This window comes from Fundulus heteroclitus, unplaced genomic scaffold, assembly GCF_011125445.2.
Source record: "Fundulus heteroclitus isolate FHET01 unplaced genomic scaffold, MU-UCD_Fhet_4.1 scaffold_55, whole genome shotgun sequence".
Classification (NCBI taxonomy): domain Eukaryota; kingdom Metazoa; phylum Chordata; class Actinopteri; order Cyprinodontiformes; family Fundulidae; genus Fundulus; species Fundulus heteroclitus.
Window position 1 is genome coordinate 1,696,041 of NW_023396978.1, and position 21,028 is coordinate 1,717,068.

The 21,028-nt window shown below is 43.0% G+C and overlaps 2 protein-coding genes across 2 annotated transcripts; one reads left to right on the plus strand and one right to left on the minus strand.

Annotated features, from left to right (window-relative positions):
- Window positions 1-6,531: 6,531 nt before the first annotated feature.
- supt7l (SPT7 like, STAGA complex subunit gamma) lies at window positions 6,532-11,835 on the minus strand. The gene is made up of 5 exons (XM_012855641.3): window positions 11,523-11,835; window positions 10,207-10,656; window positions 8,527-8,851; window positions 8,196-8,433; window positions 6,532-7,051 (listed from the first exon to the last, which is right to left on the minus strand). The coding sequence occupies exons 2-5, from the start codon at window positions 10,635-10,637 to the stop codon at window positions 6,753-6,755; spliced, it is 1,293 nt and encodes a 430-aa protein (XP_012711095.2). The 5' UTR covers window positions 10,638-10,656; window positions 11,523-11,835; the 3' UTR covers window positions 6,532-6,752.
- Window positions 11,836-12,728: 893 nt separating this feature from the next.
- Window positions 12,729-20,727, plus strand: LOC105920127 (solute carrier family 4 member 1 adaptor protein). The gene is made up of 14 exons (XM_036132832.1): window positions 12,729-13,469; window positions 14,529-14,727; window positions 14,840-14,968; window positions 15,049-15,109; window positions 15,185-15,324; window positions 15,427-15,587; window positions 16,770-16,839; window positions 16,937-17,126; window positions 17,212-17,308; window positions 17,398-17,483; window positions 17,583-17,719; window positions 18,949-19,028; window positions 19,128-19,203; window positions 19,572-20,727. The coding sequence occupies exons 1-14, from the start codon at window positions 12,771-12,773 to the stop codon at window positions 19,619-19,621; spliced, it is 2,175 nt and encodes a 724-aa protein (XP_035988725.1). The 5' UTR covers window positions 12,729-12,770; the 3' UTR covers window positions 19,622-20,727.
- Window positions 20,728-21,028: the final 301 nt, after the last annotated feature.

The following is a 21,028-nucleotide window of genomic DNA, read 5'->3' on the forward strand; positions in this document are numbered from 1 at the left end:
TTTCTTGTGCGATTCCAGTTTCTTACCCTTAATGTAGTTTCCTGACTAATTAGCTTTAATTTCCCCATATGTCGGGATTACTCAGGTTTTTACTGGGATCTAGTATGAATTTCACATCAATAAAAATATTAAAGGTTTAATAAACAAAACTCTGACATGTTCAACACTCGTTCTACCCACTGTATAAGCACAAAAAACATACTATCACATACCATCCCAGTTACTAGAATTGACTTTGAACTCTCAGTGAACTCTCCAGTACCGGTACTTTTACTAAATCTGAGGGGAAACATTGGTTCACCTATCAAAAAGAAGTCTATGAAATATGATAGAAGTTAGGATGCTACTAAACGTATTGGGCAGGGTCTGTTATAAATAAATGCACAGTATCAAACCAGAATGCTGGTTATTGTTACTCACTTGTTTTCTATATAAAACCACTTAATGTATCAGATTCTACTGTCTGAAGATTTTATCACTGAGTAATATTTTGTTATGCTTTGACTGCTGAGGATTTTTTCCACCCCAAGTGTTGTGAAGATTCTTTTTGAAGAGCTTAATGGAGACTTGATTTTGTAATTCTCAACAGACACATAACATCATATTTAAATAAATCTACCATTAAAATTAAGAGTTTGTTTAAACTTATGAAATAAGCAGTGGATCAAACATTTTTTTTTATCATCTCGCTGTATATCGGGGCTGTACAGTTCACATATTGTACATCAATATCTGCAACGTCTAATTTTGCAGTTCACTTTTTTCAAATTATTTGATACACACGTTCTGAGGTGCATCGTTTCACATCAGCCACATTATTGATCATCTACTTATGTATTTTTTTTTCATTTTGCATGTATATAACTCAAACCTATGGATGGAAGATTAATGGATTCCAGGTTCTGACTCGGTTGCAGTTTAATTTTACATTTTTTCCCACAACACCCAGAAGCAAATATCCATTGATTGATTCAGACGGCTGATGCCACTGTAATCAGCTCTCTTGTCTCCACGCTGCAGTCAAACGGCTGCAACGTCGTTTCTGTCGCATCCCATATGTCTGGCAATTCATCGATTTCTCAATATCGTCATCTTGTAATTTTTTTTTAAATTTGTCTTAGATGCACTTGTAGAGACACGCGATCATGTGATTAGAATAAATTTGAGATATTACGGTAGGATCAGTGTTACTTAGAAACTTTAAAGAGCCTAACCGCCCTGCAGGAATCTCCAAGCTCACCGCGGAAGTATTATCCCTCATTCTGCTCACAAACATCTCAGCAGGAGAGATTAAATTTCATGCCAAATGAATGGCTTTGCACCTAGCCAGGTAATTAATCATTTGCTGGGTCCTTTCTTTGGCTCTCAGCGTGATCTGGCCCCACTCAGAGACCCCTGCTTCAAAAAAAAAAAACATCTTGACATTTTTATAATTACACCTATTTCTCTGCAGCTCAAAGCAACTCAGGAACTGTTGACAAACCGAGACGGGTAGGGGGTACTCTCAGAAGGGGCTGGAAAATGCAGCTGAATGCAATCACGTGTGCAAGGGTTCAGTATCTAAATATACTATTTCATGCGTATTTTCCTAAGAAAATAAACCGCTTGAGGGAAAGTATAAACCTTATTAGCTTTTGCGGCTTTGTCAAAGAAAAACATCTGAGAAATTTTGTTTTACTCCTTTATCCTGGTAACTGTTTTATTTCTAGGGTTTATGCAAATCAGGTCAGTAAAAAAGGATCCGTCTTTTCCAGGTTCCAGGTTCACTTAGCCCTAACTGCACAGAAACTCACAACAGAGTCCACACAATCAGCATTCACGGTGCCTTTCTATGTGTTACATCAGTACATTGATGTTAGCAAACATCACACTTCTCTTTAGGTCCAGCTACCGCAAATCAACCAGGATGAGCTCTGGACTTTAACTGGGCCATTGCAAATGCTTGACTCTTTTCTTTTTCACCCGTTCTGTTGTAGATTTGGTGCTGTGTTCTGGATCCTTGTCCTGTTGATGACCCAGTTTAGGTTAAGGATAATCTGGCAAGATACATGGCCACACAATCAACTCTGTAGTACCTTGTTGTACAGAGGACTCCCTGGTCTGGCAAGCTGCCTATAGGTCCTGTTGCTATAAAACAAGCCCAAATCATCGGATCTCCACCGCTGTGCTTGAGTTTGGTTTACTGAGATTCAGCGTTGCAAATCTGAGTCGCGGTGCCTTGTTGTTTAGAGAGAAGAGGTTGTCCCCTTCAGACATTTTCAACAAGCCATACTTGTTCAGTTCTTTTTGGAGTGGTAGCCTTGTGTTTAGAGAGCTGGGTTTTTGCATCTTGGAGAGCCCCCGAAGGTCTGCAGTTCGAAACCCAGTCTGTCACTCTGGCTCCCTGAGCAAGACCCTTGACTAAAGAATGCTCCCTGTGAACCACTCAGTGCTGGCAGCACACTACTCCCTAGGGGATGGATTAAACACAAAGGCAAATTTGCCCTCTGCAGGACTACAAAGGGAAATATTTATTTATCTATATGTATTTTTTAAATGCAGTGCAACGGACTAACTGAGACCTGTAGAGTCTAAGGTAAGAGGTCTTGAGTTTTCCTTTTCATTTCTCTGAGCATTGCAGGCTCTGACCTTGGGGTGAACTTGATAGGATGTTCACTCCCGGGAAGATTAGTAGCTGCCTTAAATGTTTTCCACTGGTGAAAAATCTTTCTTGCTGTAGAATGATGGACTTCAAGTTGTTTAGAAATCCCCCTTAGTACTTTATCCAGGATTGATGGGTGGCAGCAGTAGCTAAGGTCACTGCTAAAGCCTTTCCATCTTGATATTGTGTTTGCGCACACCTGTTTGCTCCAGAACAGCAAATTGACAAAGCCCCTGTTTTATCGAGCTGGTCAAGTTGTTCAAATGTAGGGACTTATTCAGCATCTCTTGGCCGCTGTGTTCCTTCTTACATCCTAAGGTAGCAGTAGGGGTGTGCCTAAAGTCAAGCTCGGTTTTTACATCTTGGCTTCATCTTTGCCTGATAAATAATAACAGTTTGTAATCAAAATGTTTTGGAGAACTTTAGGTTATATTTAAATTGTAAAACCTAATATAGACCAGGGTTGTTTTACTATGTCCTTGTTAACCCTAGAACTGAAAGAGAGTGCACTGTTCTTTTTTTTTTTTTTTTTTACCATGAATTCAGGGGGTAAATTGGCAAAAACATGGCTGTACATGGGTTATTGGTGGAAGCTTCCTGGAAAATAACGATGACATCAATCATCACACCTGGCAAATGTTGTAATCACTTTTGCCGCAATAACTATGAATTTCTCCAGCACATTCTGGATTACTCGCTCAGTTTTCCAGCTGTGTCAAACCACCACCTGGCTCTCCCAGCAATGCGAAAATCATGAATCAATGCCTCAAACTGAATATCAATACATATACGACCCCCATCAGCACTTTCCGGGGGAACAGACCATTACCTGTCCAATTGTGAAAATGAAAGAGGTCCACACAAAAGAAAATCACTCGCATTCAAGCAGGCCCTGCTCATGGATGCAAAGTTATGCATTGCATAATTAATTTGCCATTAAGGTTGGATTGATGTTGCCTTCGCGATGCAAACTACCAGGCCATAATTGCTTCTGGTGTTGCATCCGCAGCTTTGCCTCATTACTGAAACAGATGCTAATGTGGTGAGGCAGCTTCAGGTTGACAGGAATGTTGATCGTTTCACTGCGTTTGAATATTTCTGAAGAGTGCTGTAGGGGGGGGGGGGGGGCAACGAAGGGAAACAACACCGTTTTAAATTATTGCACGTTGTCTGCTAACGTATGGAATTTGAGGATGATTAAAATAGCATAATCTGTTCAGACCTTTGTTGTTTTTTTCGTATTAGGTTGAATGAGGAAGTCATCGTGTAAAACAACAAAGTCCTTTGGATGGGAGCATGACCTGCAAAAGTGTTGTATCATAATTAAGCATGATGCCTGGTTAAAAAAAAAAGAGAAATATTTGCAGAGATAAAACCAAAGCAGATTTTCCCCACAGTGCACAGCACCATGACTGGAGAAAAGCGAGGTATTCAGTATTTCAACACAAACAATTCATATTAACGGTCAAGCATGGTGGTGGAGATATGATGATTCGTGCTTGTTTTGCTGCCACAGGACTTGGTCACCGTGCAGTCAACAATAAAAAACAGAAATAGGTTTTTATTTTATTTTATTACTAATCTTTACAGGAAACATGATTCCTGACTCATTACACTCAAATACATAGACAGAGGTATTTGGATGGTAACAATAAAAAATATATAAATATACCAAGGGATCCACAATATTGCTCTCTCTCCATATGTGTGTGTGTGTGTGTGTGTGTGTGTGTGTGTGTGTGTGTGTGTGTGTGTGTGTGTGTGTGTGTGATCTTTGTATCACATCCGAAAATCATATTACAAAAGACCAGTAGCAAGATTATTTTATTTTAAATCAGAAATGTATGAAAAGTATGTCTTTGTATAGTACTAAATAGCAAGTTGGGGCTCTTGGCACAGAAGTGATAGGCGTGTCTCACTGTAGAGGTGTCCACGCCTTTTGATTCTTGCCAAAGTTCTTGAACAGGCTTTTCTTCATAATCCTGTCAAGCCTGTGGTTATCCCTGCTGCTGGTGCACCTCTGTCTACCACACCTTTTCCTTCCACTCAACTTTATATGACTATGATTGGCTAGCGTGCTCTGAGAACAACCAGCTTCTTTAGCAATGACCTTTTGTTTTGCTTAGCCTCCTTTTGGAGGGAGTCAATGAGTGTCTTCAGGGCAACTGTTTAAGCAGCAGTCCTCCACGTGATTGTGTAGGACATAATATGGCCATAAAATGATTATTTATTAACATATGTTTTGTTATTTATATGTGATACCAATTTCAGATAAACTGAATTTTCGATTTTCTGATCGTGGCGAACCATAATAATCCAAATTAACAAAAATAAACACCTAAAATACATTTGCGTGGCTCTAAATTAGTTAAATTTTTTAGACTTAATTATTGAAGAAAATTAATCATTTGGAGACTAAAAGATGTTCCACAACCTTTCTAAAAAAGTTTAGTACAACACAGTGTTTCTCTTCTCTATTATCTAACTTCACAGATCATGCTTAGCCTTCTTATTTTGTTTTAAACCATTTTATCAAATCATTTATCTCATCAAACTGCCAGGTTTCGAATGCAATGGACAGCTAAACGTTTATTTTTATTTTGTATCGTCACTTTTTTTTTCCTGCATCTTGATCAGCTAAAGCAACTTTCCAGCACGGTGATGGAGGTTTGACGATTGGGTATTCCCTGAACTTCTCTGTAGAGCTTCTAAGGTGTTCACGAGTAAGATGTGCTGCAAAGGCTCAGTCAAATATGAGACAAACAGACCAAGTCATACAGAAAATGCATTTTGTGTATGAATATGACGTGTACATCTGAGGTACCATATTCTGGGAGCCGGTGAAAACTGATTTTTCTTTTCATCTCATAAGAGCTCAGTAGGGGCTGGTATCATAACTTTTAATTATATTCTCTCATTCAAAGCGGGATAAGGTTGAATGCTTAATGGATTTAAACATAGCAGTTGATGTGTATCTGTGTACTGAGGGAGGTTCTTGCCTAAGGAGGTCAACGCCCTTTATCAAGTTATGCATAAGGCAACTTATTTTTGTTTTCAGCAAAATTGGCCAAACAAGAGATTTAACAAACTGAAAGGACAAAAATTGCCAAAAGTCTCTCAGAGGGATGTAGCACACTCATAATCAACCTACTGCCAGTTTTTAGAAGACACTTTCTTAAAGTCTGCATCTTCAAAAAGACTATGATCCATATGCAGGGCAACGCTCCGTCACATCCATCATATTACTCGTCTGTGTGGTTAACCAGTAAATGCATTAAAGATGACAAATCTATGACATGGCCCCCTTCATCACCTGGGCTGACCTGAACCCAATTGAGAACTTGTGGGCAGTTCTTAAACGGGAGATTACAGTGAAGGAAAAACGGTCTGCCTGTCTGCACAATGTCAGGGAGGCTGTGGTTAGTGCTGCACAACAAGTTGACTGTCAGCAGGTCAGGAAACTGACAGACTCCATGAACGGAAGGCTGTTATGGAAAAGAAAGGTGGCTGTATGGCTCACTGATTTATTTATTTTTAAGTCATAAAAAGTTTATTGGAAAGTTTTGAGTCGTTTATAATTCTCACTTCAGAAATGAAGATAAAGTGAGATAAGAAAATGTTTTTCGTTTCCCCAATATATTCTCCTAAGAAACTAAAAACCTCACTTTGACTTGAACATTTCTGTTTAAGGTTCATTAACATTTTTTCAATTAACTGAGAAAAATTAATTTAACTTCAAAAATAAGACTTGCCTAATAAATGTGCAGACAGAACTTTTTTTTATTATGCATGTTTTTGGTTTTGAACGAGGTTTCTGGTTCCCATGGTGCCAATCATGAGACTTATTATTCAGTTCATTAAAACATTCTGACAAAAAAAATAAATAAAGATACTTAAGAAAATGTTTTCCATTTATTAACAAAGTCCAATAATTACATTTAACAATTAGTTTTGACAAGCTGGATAATATTGCTAAAAAAGAAAAAAAAAAGTGGAAAATACAAAACCCAGTCCTCACTGTGGAGTTAATGAGTTTCACTGCTTTGTCTGCGGGGGGTTGCAGACAAACCTAGAAACATTTTCTCCGGGTTTTAAACATTTATACAGTTATTTACATCTTCTTCATCCGTTTTTTGGGCCTCTGGTTAAAAACGGGCGACGTTCCCATCAGCGAGTCGGGTGAATGCGAAGCGTAGCTGCCTTCAGACGCCGCCCCTCCTGGCGAAGGCGCCATGGCTCCTCCAGACTCGCTCATGGTGGACATGGGACCCCCCTCTTCGAACACGTCTCCGCTCAGGACGCCGTGGTGGTGATGAGGGTGATGGTGGCCGGCACCCTGACCTTCGTCGCCATCCTGCGGTTCCATCTTTACTTGGGGCCAAAGGGGGGAGTTGTTGGCACCGCCGCCGCCTTGTGAGGAAGGTGAAATTAAAACTGTAGTTGTCGTTCTTAACCAGAAATTAATGCATTAAACATTTATTTTACAGGTAAATCTCAATTTGAAGAAGGTACTCTTACTGTTTGGTGATCAATATTATTACGACCAACTCAGAAGTCACCTTTGCCAAGTTAAATGATATCACTTTGCGACAATCAGCTCTCTGTGCTGAATTGCCCCTCCAAAAAGGTACTGTTGGGCCAACGTTCTGCCCGATTAAAAATCCAGATTTCCTGTAGTAATGCATCATTCAAGGAAACCTTTTTAAACCTTTGACTTGACCTTATTTGCCCAATCTATATAGCAAAAGATCTTCAAGTCTATCAGACTATAAGGACCCCTCTTGTCCACAGCCGTCTTCAGGTTATCCCGCAAATTAAGTCCGGTTTTGTTCTGGACTCAGGCCCAGAACCATGGTAAAACATACAATTTGTTTGGGGGAAGCCTTTTTTTTTTTTTTGTTAATTTGGATGCATGTTTAGATTTGCTGTGATGTTGAAAAACAAAATCCCTCCTCATCTAAAAGCTTTCAAGCAGAACCCTGAATGTTTGTGGTGTTCGGTCAAAACCGACTGGGAGAAAAGCAATCCCACAGCATGATGCTGCCATCGCTACAAGTTACTGCATGGCGCTCTTTTTTGGTGAAATGTCCAATGTTTGGTAATTGCTAAAAAAATTATCTTTTAGAGTTGAGGCCCAAAAGTATATAAAACTATATATAGATGTTGTTAATTTTGAATCTTGGCTGATATCTATGTACAGTTTGATCCGTTCTAAATATGGTTTTAACCAAATGATCCAAAAAAGCAAATGTCAGATAAATCCCTCTCTGACAGGCTCAACTTTACATCAGGTTAGTAAATGACCCATAAGTGATGTAAAGTGTGAACTGAAGAAGACTGAATGCTGAAACTGAATCAAAACTTCGCCTCTAACACAGCATTGGTTCAGGGGTGTGCACGCGTTTGCAGCCAGGTTATTGCAGCTACTGGATTTGTTTGGCTTTCAGTTGAACCTTTAGCATTTCTGTCACATTAAAGAAGTTTTTAGATAGTTTATCATGGTCTAAAGAGCTAGTCACCGTTGGGTTCTAGATGCAGACAGCAGCAGCCTCACCTGAAGTGTGAGGAGAGTGGTCACCATCCAAGCCTGTAGCCAGCCTCTCAGCATGGGCCCCGAGGACGCCCATGGGCAAAGCCTGGTCTCCAGAGGCCAGATCGGCCTCGAGCTCCTCGCTGACAGGGAAGGTAATGTCACTCATGGGCTCCTCCTTGATCCTCAGAGGTTTGGAGTCTTCCAGAGCTTTCTCCGGATTCACCAACCGCTCATATTCTTCTGTCAGCTCCTTGGTGACCTAGAAGAAAAGCAAATGTTATTCCTGCTTTCTGCTGGTAATAAATAAATAATAATAATAAAAAAAAAGAGATCAACCTGGAAATCGTCTCACCTGCAGCATGTAGCTGTGATAGTCCTTGATCCTCACTTGCCAGAAGCGCTGGAGGGCCAGCATGCTGCCGATGCCCACCTCATGGAACACCTGCTCCACCACGTCCGGGAAGGGAGTGGCTCCCAGCCGAGCCTCGCGGTCCACCGCCACCCGCAGCAGCTGGGTGAGGCGCAGGTAATGTTCGTGGACCAGGTCGGTCAGGGTCTCCAGGACGCCTTCCTGGGCAGACTCAAAGCCCGCATGAGCCAGCACCGTGGCCACTGACTGATAGAGGAGCTGCCGGCAAGAGGGCCAACTCAGCTCTGTCACCGGTTCGCCTTTGCCTCTGAGAGGGTGTAAAAAAAAAAAGAAAACAAGAAGCGGTTATTCTTCAGCACAGTACAAAAAGCCTTGTTTCAGAGTGTCTTGTGGAAGTATTCGTAAACCTTTCTTTTTTTTCACAGGTCGAAACATTACAACCACAAAAGTCAATGTATTCTGTTCAGATCTTTAGGCTTTCTTTAGGTTTCTCTTCCTAAAAAGGCTAGAATTGTAGAGCGCGCAACTAATAGCTGAGCTGTTGAGAGCAGAGGATCCCTGCAGCCTCACCAGAGCAACCGCAGACCTCTTAATCACTTCTCTGATTAAGGCTCTCCTCGCCCGGCCTGCCAGTATAAATGGACGGCCATTTCTTGTTAAGTTTACAGTTGTTCTACACATACACGCACCGCGACCTTTCGTCTCTGCCACACGGCATGTACAGATTTAATTCACAAAATAACTGACTGGCATGCAGTAATTGTTGTCATGAAATCCCACGTTGGCTGCCAATGGACGATTCAGCCTGTTTGATACATTCTCACTGCAGTAGATGCTCACGTCTGTCATGGAGAACAACGCCAAAAGGTGCTAAAGGTGTTGGTAAGATCAGCACTGCAAAAATAGACCTAAAAATAAGAATTTTTTTCTTGAAATGAATGTATTTTTCCTTGATTTGAGCAGGTAAATAGGACTATTTGCCAATGGAATAAGATTTTTGCACTTAAAATAGGAACAATTCATCTCCATCATCTTATTTCAAGTGCAATATATCTAATTATCTTATTTTAGGGGTAAAAATACTCATTCCATTGGCAAATAATCTTATTTACCTGCTCAAATCAAGGGCAAATACATTAATTTCAAGAAAATTTTACTCATTTTTAGTTCTCTTTTTGCAGTGAGGTGAGTAAGAAAGGAGGGAGGAAAAACGTGTATTTTCACGACACTGTCATCACAATCCTCATTGATGTTCTCATAACGCGTGATGTTTTATGCCATCCTCTTTCCAGGTTCAGATGAAGGACTGAGCAGTGCTCTGTGAGATGTTCCGCGCTTGGGTTGATGTTCTGCACCTTAACTCTGGAGTAAACCCCTTTACACCCTAAACCCTTGTTCTATTTAAGGGAGGGGTAAAGGGGTCTGAATATAAATGCAAACCACACATTTCAGACTTTATTTGTTTGAAAGCTATGCATCATTTTTCTTTGCCTTCCTAATAATGTGTTTGTCGGTTGCATAAAATCTCAGTGAAATACATTAAAGTTTGTAGTTATACGGTTTTGAAATCCGAAAAGGTTTGAGTATGAAAACGTTTTTAAGGTAGTGTGTTTTTCCAAACACGAAATGTTTTATATTACAGAGCTGTTCTCTCAAACTTACTTGTAGAATTCACTCTCGGGATCACTGTGGCGAAGCTGAAAGGGCTGGCGAGGGTCTTTGCTGTCCACAGGCAGCAGATCATCTGGCATGGCAGGTGGGGTGGGAGGACGCAGCGGCAGCTGGGCCTCGGCCTCCTCCGGCCGGCTGCCGCCCTCGCAGGACGCCGAGCTCTGACCCTGAGCCTGGGCCACCGCCAGGAGAGCGCGCAGGCGGCGGGCGTGCTGGCACAGCTGCACCGTGTGGATGGTGAGGCTGCACGGCTCCGAGGGGACGTCCAGCATGGTGGTGGGCCGGGGCCGCTGCGCCGAGGGCTGGTGGAGGGGAGGGTCCTGCATCTCCACCGAGCGGAACTCACGCTGGAGCAAGTCGAAGGAGCTGCGACTGGGGGGGGCCCCCGAGGGTCCGGGGATCTCACCCCAGTAACGCATCATGATGGATTCCCACCTAAGACTAAAGATAAAAGAAGCGAGAAGGAACGTATCCAGATTGATTAGGAATATAAATAATTCAAATCAAAGAAGAAAAATGTCTGAATACACCAACATACAGTGTCTTGCAGAAATAACAACGCTTCTCAAACATTTAACATTACAACCGCAAAATTCAACTTATTGTATTGGATTTTATGTGACAGCTCCATATAGAGAAATTATAATTTTCAGGGTTTTTTGGGGGTTTTGTGTGGAAAGTCTGCCATGTGTTTGTATCCGGCCACCTTTACTCTAGCAACCCTAAACACAATCCAGCACAGCTAAATGCCTTCAGAAATAGACATGCAAGACATGCGTCCGAACTGCTTTCTAGAAGTAAAACATGGAAACATTTAGATGTTTTTAGATTCTGCAATTCTGATTCAAACACCCCTGTTTCTGTTCACCTCTAGTTGCGATTCCAGCTGGTTTTGTCCAAATTCGCACTGAATAAGTGATCACAGACTGAAATGTAGAGAAACCAGTGGCGCTTTCTGGTGGTCAATCTGACATCCGATGGGAGTCCGGCATAAATGGCGAGCACGCAATCTATAACGATTTTAATACATAATGCGTTATTGTTTAGTTTCGTTGAAGCCGAATCATGGAGTTCCTCTCGATAATTAATTTCAACTGAAGAAAAGTACCAAGGAAAACATTTCATATATGGACATTTTGAAGAAAACAAGTTTCCGATTAGAGTTTTGTTGCAAAAAAAAAGCAACAACAAGCAGATCGAACCTATACTATACCGAGACAACAAGCAGCTAAGCTAATATTTATGCACTTTGTGTGCGTGTACCGTTACACAAACAACCATCATATGAAATAAAGGTTGAAAGTTACCTTCAGACAACTTAGACCCAAAACGTCTTGAGTTGAACGGAAGCTGGACAGCAACTAGCCGCTTATATTAAACGACGGCGAAGTTCGTTTCCGATTCGTGCTTCCGACTCCGTTCTTAAAGGGCCATTCTGCTGCTTTTAAGAAACGTGGACTTTTTACCTAAAAATCTTGAAAACTTCATATGTCAAATCTAAAGTGCATTATTATTTGACACTGTTTAAAAGATGCAACGCATTCTATTCTTTACACATACCTTCTATCTGTAAAAGCAAGATTGTAATGCTGTTTTGGTCCAAGGGTCCAGTTTATACTTAAAACGAACAAGCTGGATTGTATCATTCTACACTAAAGTCTAATTATTTGAGATACAGGTACTCATCTGTTGAAACTATATTTTTTTTTTAACGTAAATATAGGGAAAGAAAGCATAAACAGAAGTATTGTATAAAAAGAGTATGTATGACCTCAGGAAACATTTAATGTCCAAAAAGCGTCCAATGTCAAGCAATGTCATTGTAGCATGTAAGAACGTGCAACGTTATTTTGTAAGTAAGGTGATTTAAAAAATTACATTTTGGAAAGGACAGCTTTTGAAAGATAAAACTAAAGCTGATCTTATGACTTGTGAGAAGCCATTTAGAGGCTAATGATACTTATTTCTTTAGACTGGATTATGAGAACTGTTTTTGCTCATTTTTACTTATCAATATATTATTTGCGTTACTTATTTTATTGTTCAGCGAGTTGTATGTCCAGTAATGAACAAATAAACACATTGTCCTTTGAGGGATTCATGGGATAAACGTTTCACAAATAAATAATCACAAATAAATAAATTAAAAAAACACGTTTAAAATATTCTGTATTTAGTTTAAAACAAATCGTCCACTTTCGACCAAAAGAAACCTTCCTAAAACTCGTCAAATTGTCCTTTAATCCACAGAGCGTTCAGCAACAAATCGGATGCTAACTTCAACGTTGTATCCTTTCTCTTGTCCATGCTTCACAAGCCTGTTTGCAGATTAGTTCCTCCACTGTTTAAATTCAGGCTTGAATACAGCAAGAAAAAAATGATATTCATACTTAATAAAAAAATATATATAAAATTAATTTTGATAATGTTTCTTTTTTTTTTCTTTTTTGCGTTGAGAATATTTGTTTTCCAATTAAGCGCTTAATAGCCGGACTCATTTCACGGTTACACCAAAATAAACGCTTCTTCCTCCTGCTTACAGACGTGGGGTAAATATGGAGGAAGAAGCGCAGTCTGGAGTGGAAACGAAGGAAAATGCGGCCAGCGAAGATGGGGACAAACGCGGAGAGAAAGAGGAAGTCACCGCCGAGGCAGAAACAGAGGACGCCTTTAAAAAACCGGCCATATTCGCGGCGCCGTCGCTAGCGAACAAGCGGATAAACAGCGTAGCAGAAAACAAGGTGGACTCCGCGCCTGAGGCTGCTTCTGACGCGGCCGCCGGAGAAAAAGAGCGAAAAGAGGACGCACACGCCGACAAGCCCAAGAGACAAGACTTTAAAGCGAAGGGACCTCCTGTCGACGCGGGGAAGTTCCCCCCTCTGCCGTACGCGGAGCCCCCCTGGGGGGGTCCTTCCCCGGAATCCACGTACGCCCTGGAGATCCTCAAAAACGGCACCATAGTGGACACTGTGCCGCTGACCCAGCGCAGCTACTTCGTGGTGGGGCGGCTGCCGGTGTGCGACGTCTCCCTGGAGCACCCGTCCATCTCCAGGTACCACGCGGTGATCCAGTACCGGTGCCAGGCCGGCGAGGTGGGCTGCGTCGGCGAGGAGAGGGGCTTCTACATCCACGACCTGGGCAGCACCCACGGCACGGTGGTCAACAAGAACAAGATCCCCCCGAAGACCTACATCAGACTGAGGGTGGGACACGTGTTGAAGTTCGGGGGGAGCACCAGGCTGTTCGTCGTGCAGGTAGGTCCTCTGCTCCCCGCCGATGGCCAAGTTCACAATACATGTGCGCCATCTCCATACCAGCTCCCGGTATGAATCTATCACCCTGCTTTGGGGCCAAAGCAGGGTGATAGATTCCTTAATAGACGCTTGTCTTTGCACAGCAGCTCTCTGAAGGTTCAGCCACACAGAGGCGCACAGGACAAACACAACCACGCACAGACTAAGGGCGTTTTGGAAAGGCCGATTAACACATGAGTCATGTTTTTGGATTTGAACCCAGGACCTTTTTTTGCAGCCGTCATGTTGGGTTCCTTTGCATTATCTCTGTTTCATCCTAAGTGTACACAATTGCCACAATGCACATGCGCACCTCTTACTCCTGATGCACTAAGTCAGGTGTGACGTTCCTGAAAGTCTCTGTTGTGCAGCTGTTTTTATTGTTTTACTGCAAGGTGACCGAGTCCAGTGGCTGCTCCAACCAATGCTTGTCTGTTGGTGTGGGGTGTTTATGCTAAAATTCATGTTTGTTTGTTATTCCAGAGGCGGAGCCCCTGCATTTTGCAAGAACATCCCTACTTGAAGTCGTATGTGCTTCTGAAATGCTGGTTCACTCACTCCTATATGTTTCGGTCTCCTCTTTACAAAATGGATTGTTTTAGATGTCTCGATGTTCACTCTGATCCGGTTTTGCAAACCTAAGTTGAGCTGCCAAATTCTTTTTTTTTTTTTTTAAGGTGGAAGAATTTGCTGTTAAAACTAAGTTTGCATTTTCAGATTTTTAAAACCCGCCGATGATGGATTTGCTTTCTTCACAATAGCTGTAACTCATACAGCCAAATCTAGGAAAACGGCACAGGTTGAAATGCGTCAAGACGTTAGCTGTTCTTGGTTTTAGTCATCCTCACATTCTTAAGATTATCAATTCAAAAATGGATATCAGGTGGCCATATTCGTAAAAAAAAAAAAAAAGAACGGGTTCTGTTTTTATGGCAGCCGATAGCGGCCTTGTGGTTATCCAGCGGAAATAACATCCAAGGTTGTTCCCAACTCGAGGTCCTTCCCTTTTCCCCTCCGCAGGGTCCGGAGTCTGACGAGGAAGAGGAGTCGGAGCTGACGGTGACGGAGCTGAGGGAGAGAGCCCGCAAACAGAGAGCTGAGCTGGAGAAGAGGATGATGGGAGACCGCTCTGATGGAGAGGAGGATGATGTGGAAGGGGACGGCAAAAAGAGCCAGAGCGAAGCATCGAATCAGGACTCTGGATGCTCCTGGGGAATGGGTGAGCAAATGTTCTTGCTTTTGAGACCCTGTTATTTATTTTTTTTGGATTAAAGCTTAAAGGCTATGTTCTGTTAATTTGATGTTTCTGCGTTCATAAATCCAACCCGCAGAAGAGGACGCTGCTCCGGAGGAAGACGAGAACGAGGAGAACCCCTTCTCGACCGAGTTCCACGAGGACCAGGAGGCAGCCTACCTCAAAGACCCCAAGAAGGCTCTGCAAGGATTCTACGACAGAGAGGGTGACTCCCTGCACAACCCGACCGTCTCTCTTTTTGTTGCGTTTCGTCCGACCGTCTTAACCCGGGCTTCCTGTCTGCAGGCGAGGAGCTGGAGTTTGAGTACGAGGACCAAAATCATGGCACGTGGCTCTGCAGGATCAAGTAAGCGACCCGAAGCACCCACGTCACGCGCTTCCGTTAAATATATCTTTAAACTGTATTTGTGCTTTTTCTCAGGCTGCCGGTGGACGACGCCCTGGGGCGGCAGCTGGTCGCAGAAGTGACCCACACGGGGAAGAAGAAGGAGGCAGCCGTTCAGTGCTGCCTGGAGGCCTGTCGGATGCTGGAGGCCCGAGGGCTGCTGAGGCAGGAAGCGGGTGAGGGCCCGAGGAGGAGAAGAAGGAAAAAAAAACAACAAAGTGTCCGGCGAAGGTGGTATTCTGTCTGAGTCTCCTGTTTAATGTCTCCTCTGGTTTCAGTTTCACGCAAACGGAAGAAGAAAAACTGGGAGGACGAGGACTACTACGACAGCGACGACGACACTTTCCTGGATCGGACCGGCACCGTGGAGAAGAAGAGGCAGGAGCGAATGAAGAAGGCCGGGAAGATCGAGGAGCGGACCGAGACCTACGAATCTTTGGTAAAACACGACAAACGGTCTAACACACAGCTAGGACCAATAATGGAGCGCAGAAGCACTTTTATGTTTGGGAGAACGCACAGATGCGTCTGGATAGATTTCTCTATTATCAAATAGTTGCTTTTTTTCAGTGATCCAGTTCAAAAAGGAATTTAGACTTTTTACACACAGGGTGATATATTTAAAGCATCTATTTATGTTCATGTTTGTAATTATGGCTGAGAGGTGATGGAAAATTAGAATATTACAGTAGAATAATAACAGAGAAGAAAAATCTTGTTCAAATGAACAAGATTCCGATGAGATGCTTTTTCTCTACTTTCTGTAAAAATCGTAAATGGAGCCGTCTCAACAATTAAAGTTTGACATTAAAGCAAAGAAATAATTAGTCAAAACCCCCAAATACATGAAAGAAAAATGCTCGAATGACCGAGAATTTTCCCGGCAGATGTTACAACTGAAAAAGGACACATTTATGTATTTCACGCGGTGCCCTGATTACTTCAATATACCGAGAACGTTTGCCTCGTGCAAATATGAGGAGGATCATAAACTCTATTATAAACATTAATGCTCAATACAGCAGGTTCTATGGCTCTATGGTCATTTTCAGATGTCCTACAAAATACCATTTGCTGTGATTGTTACAAATCACCAAAAGAAAAAAATCCAGCTTCCTGAGTCCGTCCCTGAAACAAGATGGCCGCTTTATTCTTGGAAAACGCACTTCTGTTGCTAAATAGACCCCATGAATGGATCAGAAGCTGATCCCGAATGTAATAAAATTAAAATTGAAGAAAGTTACGCTCAAAAAGTATTCTAAACTCTGGCAGATCTAAATTTCAAAGAGATTTTTATTCAATCATCAAGTAGGAAAGGCAGAAAGGCAGGTAGCCTGCAAAATCTAACCATGCGTAAAAATACCTGATGGAGACAGAAACAGAAAAAGAGAGACAGAAGATGGCTGCTCGTATAAATCTGTATTTTTTTTTATATTAATGGGAAGCTAAGTGGAAGAAACCCCCACCCCTCCCAAAGAGGAAAAACTGGCATTCCATGTTACTGCTCAAAAGAAACACAAAAGAACATATTCTATGGTTTTAGTTGGGAGCGACAAAAAATAACTAAATTTTCCTATTTATGTTTATACTTTCTTAACTGATACTATTTACTGTTCTTCAGGTGGCCAAGCTGTCCTCGGTGGAGAAGGAGCTGGCTGACACTCAGAAAAAGCTAACTGCTGGTAAACAAGGTGCGTCATCTTCACCTGCAGCCCGGCAGCACCAGGTTCGTTTTTTGGTCTCCACTTTGAAACGACTCATTGTCTTTTTTTTTCTTTCTCTTCGCAGAGACCTCGGCCTCCTGCGCCGAGGACTCGCTGGACGCCTTCATGACGGCGGTGAAGACCGAGGCTGCGATGGACGCCGTGGAGCGCAGGAAGCTTCACATCCACGTGGCCGACCTGCGCAGAGAGGCTCAGAGGCTCCGGAAACTGGTGGACCTGACCCGGCCGGCGCAGATGCCCTCGCTACTCCCCAGGTGAGGCGCCTCTTCGTCGCCAGCTGAAATCGTCTTACGCGCGAATGCTTCGTAAACCTGAATCTGTTGTGGGCGTCGACGACAGCGGAAGCTCTGACTCGGAGAAACCCAAAAAGAGCTTACCGCTGTTTGGCGCCATGAAGGGAGGAAGCAAGTTCAAGCTGAGAACCGGAGCCATCGGGGTAAGCGCTGCAGTCACCTGCGATACGGTTTGTCTTTGTTCGTCTGTCACCGCAGCAACGGCCTCTCTTCTCTCTCCTCTCTCCTGTAGAAGCTGACCCCCAAACGGCCCAACCTGCCCGCCGCGCTCTTCAACATGAAAGAACTTCCATCTGCGGGGGAGCAAGAGAAAGAGGAAGAGGAGGAGGAGAAGAAGAAGGAAGAAGAGGAGAAGGAGGAGGAGGAAGAGGAGGAGAAGATGGAAGAAGAGGAGAAGGAGGAAGAGAGGGAGAAGATGGAAGAAGAGGAGAAGGAGGAGGAGGCAGAGAGAAGTAAAGATGATGGGGATGAACGCAGCGCCGCCCAGTCTAAAGCTGACTGTGAAGATTCCAGCGCTCCTCTGGGTCGCCTGAAAGAGTCTGAGGAGGTCAACGGTAAAAGCGTCCGTTTACTCCTCCTTTTCAGACAGGTTCAGGTCTTTTCCTGCCACTAGGTGGCAGCGGTATCCACCAGCCTTCTCATAAACACAACAGGGTTCCTCTATGCGTTTCATTTCAGCCAAGGGCCATTTCTACACGGTTCAGGCAGTGTTTCTAAATCTTTATGGACATCTGGATAAACAAAAGAGGGTTCTAAGTCTGGGACTTCAAAGATTTTAAAAACTGATGAAATGAGCTGGTGAAGATTCTCAGTCATCCAGGTCATGGTCATTCCAAAAAAAAGTAAATAACAAAGCAACTGGACTTGTTTTCCGTAGTTGAAGATGTAAGCCATTACAAGGCCTTTGTTAGGCAGTAGTATAAAGCTTGTTACTCCACATTACTTCAGACTTTTTGAATTCAGACCAACAACAACCCTAACAACTCCTCGTTACAGAGGAGTGGACCAGTTTCGGTTCAATCTGCTGGCTTAATGACTTTAACGACCGCCCATTACTAAGGGGTGGACCTGTTTCGGTTGAATTTGCATGTTATCTAAGCCATTACAGGGCCTTTGTTAGGCAGTAGTATAAAGCTTGGTACTCCACATTACTCCAGACTTTTTGAATTGAGAAAGCTTCCTGGAGAGGAAGCGGAACGTCTTCAACTATGGAAAACAAGTCCAGTTGCTTTGTTTTTTACTTTTTTTTTGTAAAAACTGATGAAATGAGCTACTGCACAGTCTGGAGAAGTTTGGAAATTTCTTTTATTTTCCAGGTCTCTAAGTAGAGTATTGAAAACATTTTAGTAGTTCCACATGTTATTCTCTATCCCACTGTATAAAAGCAGTTTTCCTTTCTTCCCTTTTTTCTCCTTTTGTGTCCTTTCTTCCTTCCAAAGTCCCTATGTCCTTTGGCTCCTCTACCCTTCATACTTCCTTCTAAATGATCTTTGTTGTGACCTTCCCTCTTTTTCTTGTATCTATCCGTCTATTCATCCAGTCAAATAATCAATCATTACAGCATCGGTTTATAAGAAAAAAAGCACTTGTTCAGCAAGGCTCTAGTTCCATCTTTATCTTAAGCAGAGATAAAGTGAGACATCATTTTTACAGATCAGTTTGGCACAACGTTACTGAGCACAAAAGGGGCAAACTTGCCGTACGAGCTTCACCGTGTGAATTATTTCTCTTGTCTGTAAAGTTAGAGGTAACCTTGGTATCATGACCCTTGTGTTGTCCACAGATTTGAAGGCAGGGGGCACCACAGAGCCAGCTGCTGAGCCCAGTCCCAAGAAGAAGAAGAGAGTGATGGGCCCCAGCAGGGTAGGCCCCTCACACCTCTCATGTGTTAGTTAGAAGCGTGTGAGTGCTCAGCATGAGGTGATTTTATTTTGTTTTTTTATCCCTGATGCTTCTCCACAGCCTCCACTGCCGGTGCAGCTGTCGGCACAGTATCCACAGGATGACCCCGACTATTCTGTGTGGATGCCGCCTGCAGGTAAACAACCGGCCCATCGGCTGACCGAGGCCTTAAATCACCCTGCCAGCTCATCACACAGCAATGTGTAGAAAGTTGTTTCCCCCCCTGTCTGAAAATGTGAAACGTGCCTTTAAATGGGTTCCAATGCTGCCGGGGAAGAAATATTTTCCAGACTGGATGTCATTAACAGGCCTTTTAAGGTTTGTTTGTGCAGCTGAGGAGTTGCAGATCAAAGTTTGGAACAGAAATGATAAGTGCGAATAAAAGGAGCTTTGAAATTGCTGCTAGCCAGGAGCTTTTTTTTTTTTTTTTCTTCTTTCTTCTTCTCAGACACAAATCTGATTAGATGACGAAGCGATTCACAGCCTCTTCTCCTCCTCTCACAGGTCAGACCGGAGACGGCCGCACTCACCTCAACGACAAGTACGGCTACTGAGGAGGACACAACAGAGACGAGACAACAGAACCGCGACCTTTTTGGTTCCCTCTCTCAGACTGCGAGGAACTGGAAACGAGTGGCGTTCAGCCTCTGAGCAGTCGCAGCGCTGGCAGGGAGCGATTCAAACGTTCGCCTTTTTATTTGGCCCTCAGCAGCGTCCGACTCCAGATTTCTGTTGTTTAGCTGCTCTTCCTGCAGATGAAACCAACCTGACACCCAGTCCGCACCGCGCTCCTGTTTGGCTTCAGTCGATCCCTGGCGTAACCCCCCCCCCCCCCCCCCTCCCCTCCCCTCCCTCCCTCTGCAAAGGGAGTGAGTGTGTGTCAGGAAGAGAGGGAGCGCATTGAAGCAGCTTTTCTGACCATCTGGACACTTGGATGGCGTACTGGATGAAACGTAAGCTGATAATGACTCAAGCTAAGTGGAGTGTGTGTTTCCATGAGCACGCACACACAGTCCAGCCCTCTCAAAGTTCTCTTTTTAACAAGATTGTCTCTGCGAGAGCTAGGCGATTCCTTTCTCTGTGAAATCCCACTCAAGTGTTGTTTCCTTAGACGTCAGCTACACGTCCCGTCCTCTTTGCACATCTCTGCAACTGTGTTTTAACACAATAATACTAAGTGGATCCTTTTTTTTTTTTTTTTTGTAAAATAATAAAACAGTACATAAGTAAAAAAAAAAGGCTGGGTTGTGGTCTCTGTCAGCTACTAGTAGGAGCTGTGGAGCAGGAAAGTCGGACACTTTATGTACACAGTGTTGTTTTTTTTTCTTATATGTAGAAAATGTTTACCATAAATCGGATGTTTGGTTTAGTTGGTCGCAATCTGCGATTTAACCACCAGATGTTAGCAGAGGGACAGTTCTTATTAAAGTGGGCTTCAGAGGAGTTTTTGATTTATTACAGATTAAGTTAGGCTTAATATTTTGGTCATAACCAGTTACTCAGTCTGGTTATGACCAACATGTTGCTCTGTAGCCTGGAATGTGATCCAACTACCTTTTTAAGATCATATAAACTTTGAATATTATTGGCTTTTCTGTTTCTTATCCAAACGTCTAAAAGTTGCATTGATAAACCCAGCCAATCTATTCCATCTATCCTCCTATTTGTTTGTGCGTCTACTGTTTCATCCCTCCATCCAACTAAACCTCAGCTTGTCCATGCAGCCATTGGTTAATTCTGTCCTTCGTCCATGTATTCTTTCGTATAGACACACATTGGTCTATTTTTCCTGCTTCTATCCATCCATGTGTTCTTTAAATCAGTCCATTCTCTCTTTTTTTTTTCCCCCACCCAACCAACTATCAGTTTGTCCGTCTATTATTCTATCCATTCTTCCATCCATCCAGGCATCAGGTAGCTGCATGGTGGACCAGTCCTGGGTTCTAATCCTGGCCTGGAGT

Bases quoted from the DNA above. Each gene is read 5' to 3' on its own strand.
- supt7l (XM_012855641.3), bottom strand. From the start codon at position 10,637: ATGATGCGTTACTGGGGTGAGATCCCCGGACCCTCGGGGGCCCCCCCC. The intron at 8,434-8,526 runs GTGAGACGATTT...CTTTTCTTCTAG, and splicing joins ATCACAGCTACATGCTGCAG to GTCACCAAGGAGCTGACAGA. The intron at 7,052-8,195 runs GTGAGGCTGCTG...CTTCCTCACAAG, and splicing joins CCACTCTCCTCACACTTCAG to GCGGCGGCGGTGCCAACAAC.
- LOC105920127 (XM_036132832.1), top strand. From the start codon at position 12,771: ATGGAGGAAGAAGCGCAGTCTGGAGTGGAAACGAAGGAAAATGCGGCC. The intron at 15,110-15,184 runs GTAAGCGACCCG...GCTTTTTCTCAG, and splicing joins ACGTGGCTCTGCAGGATCAA to GCTGCCGGTGGACGACGCCC. The intron at 15,325-15,426 runs GTGAGGGCCCGA...CTCTGGTTTCAG, and splicing joins GCTGCTGAGGCAGGAAGCGG to TTTCACGCAAACGGAAGAAG.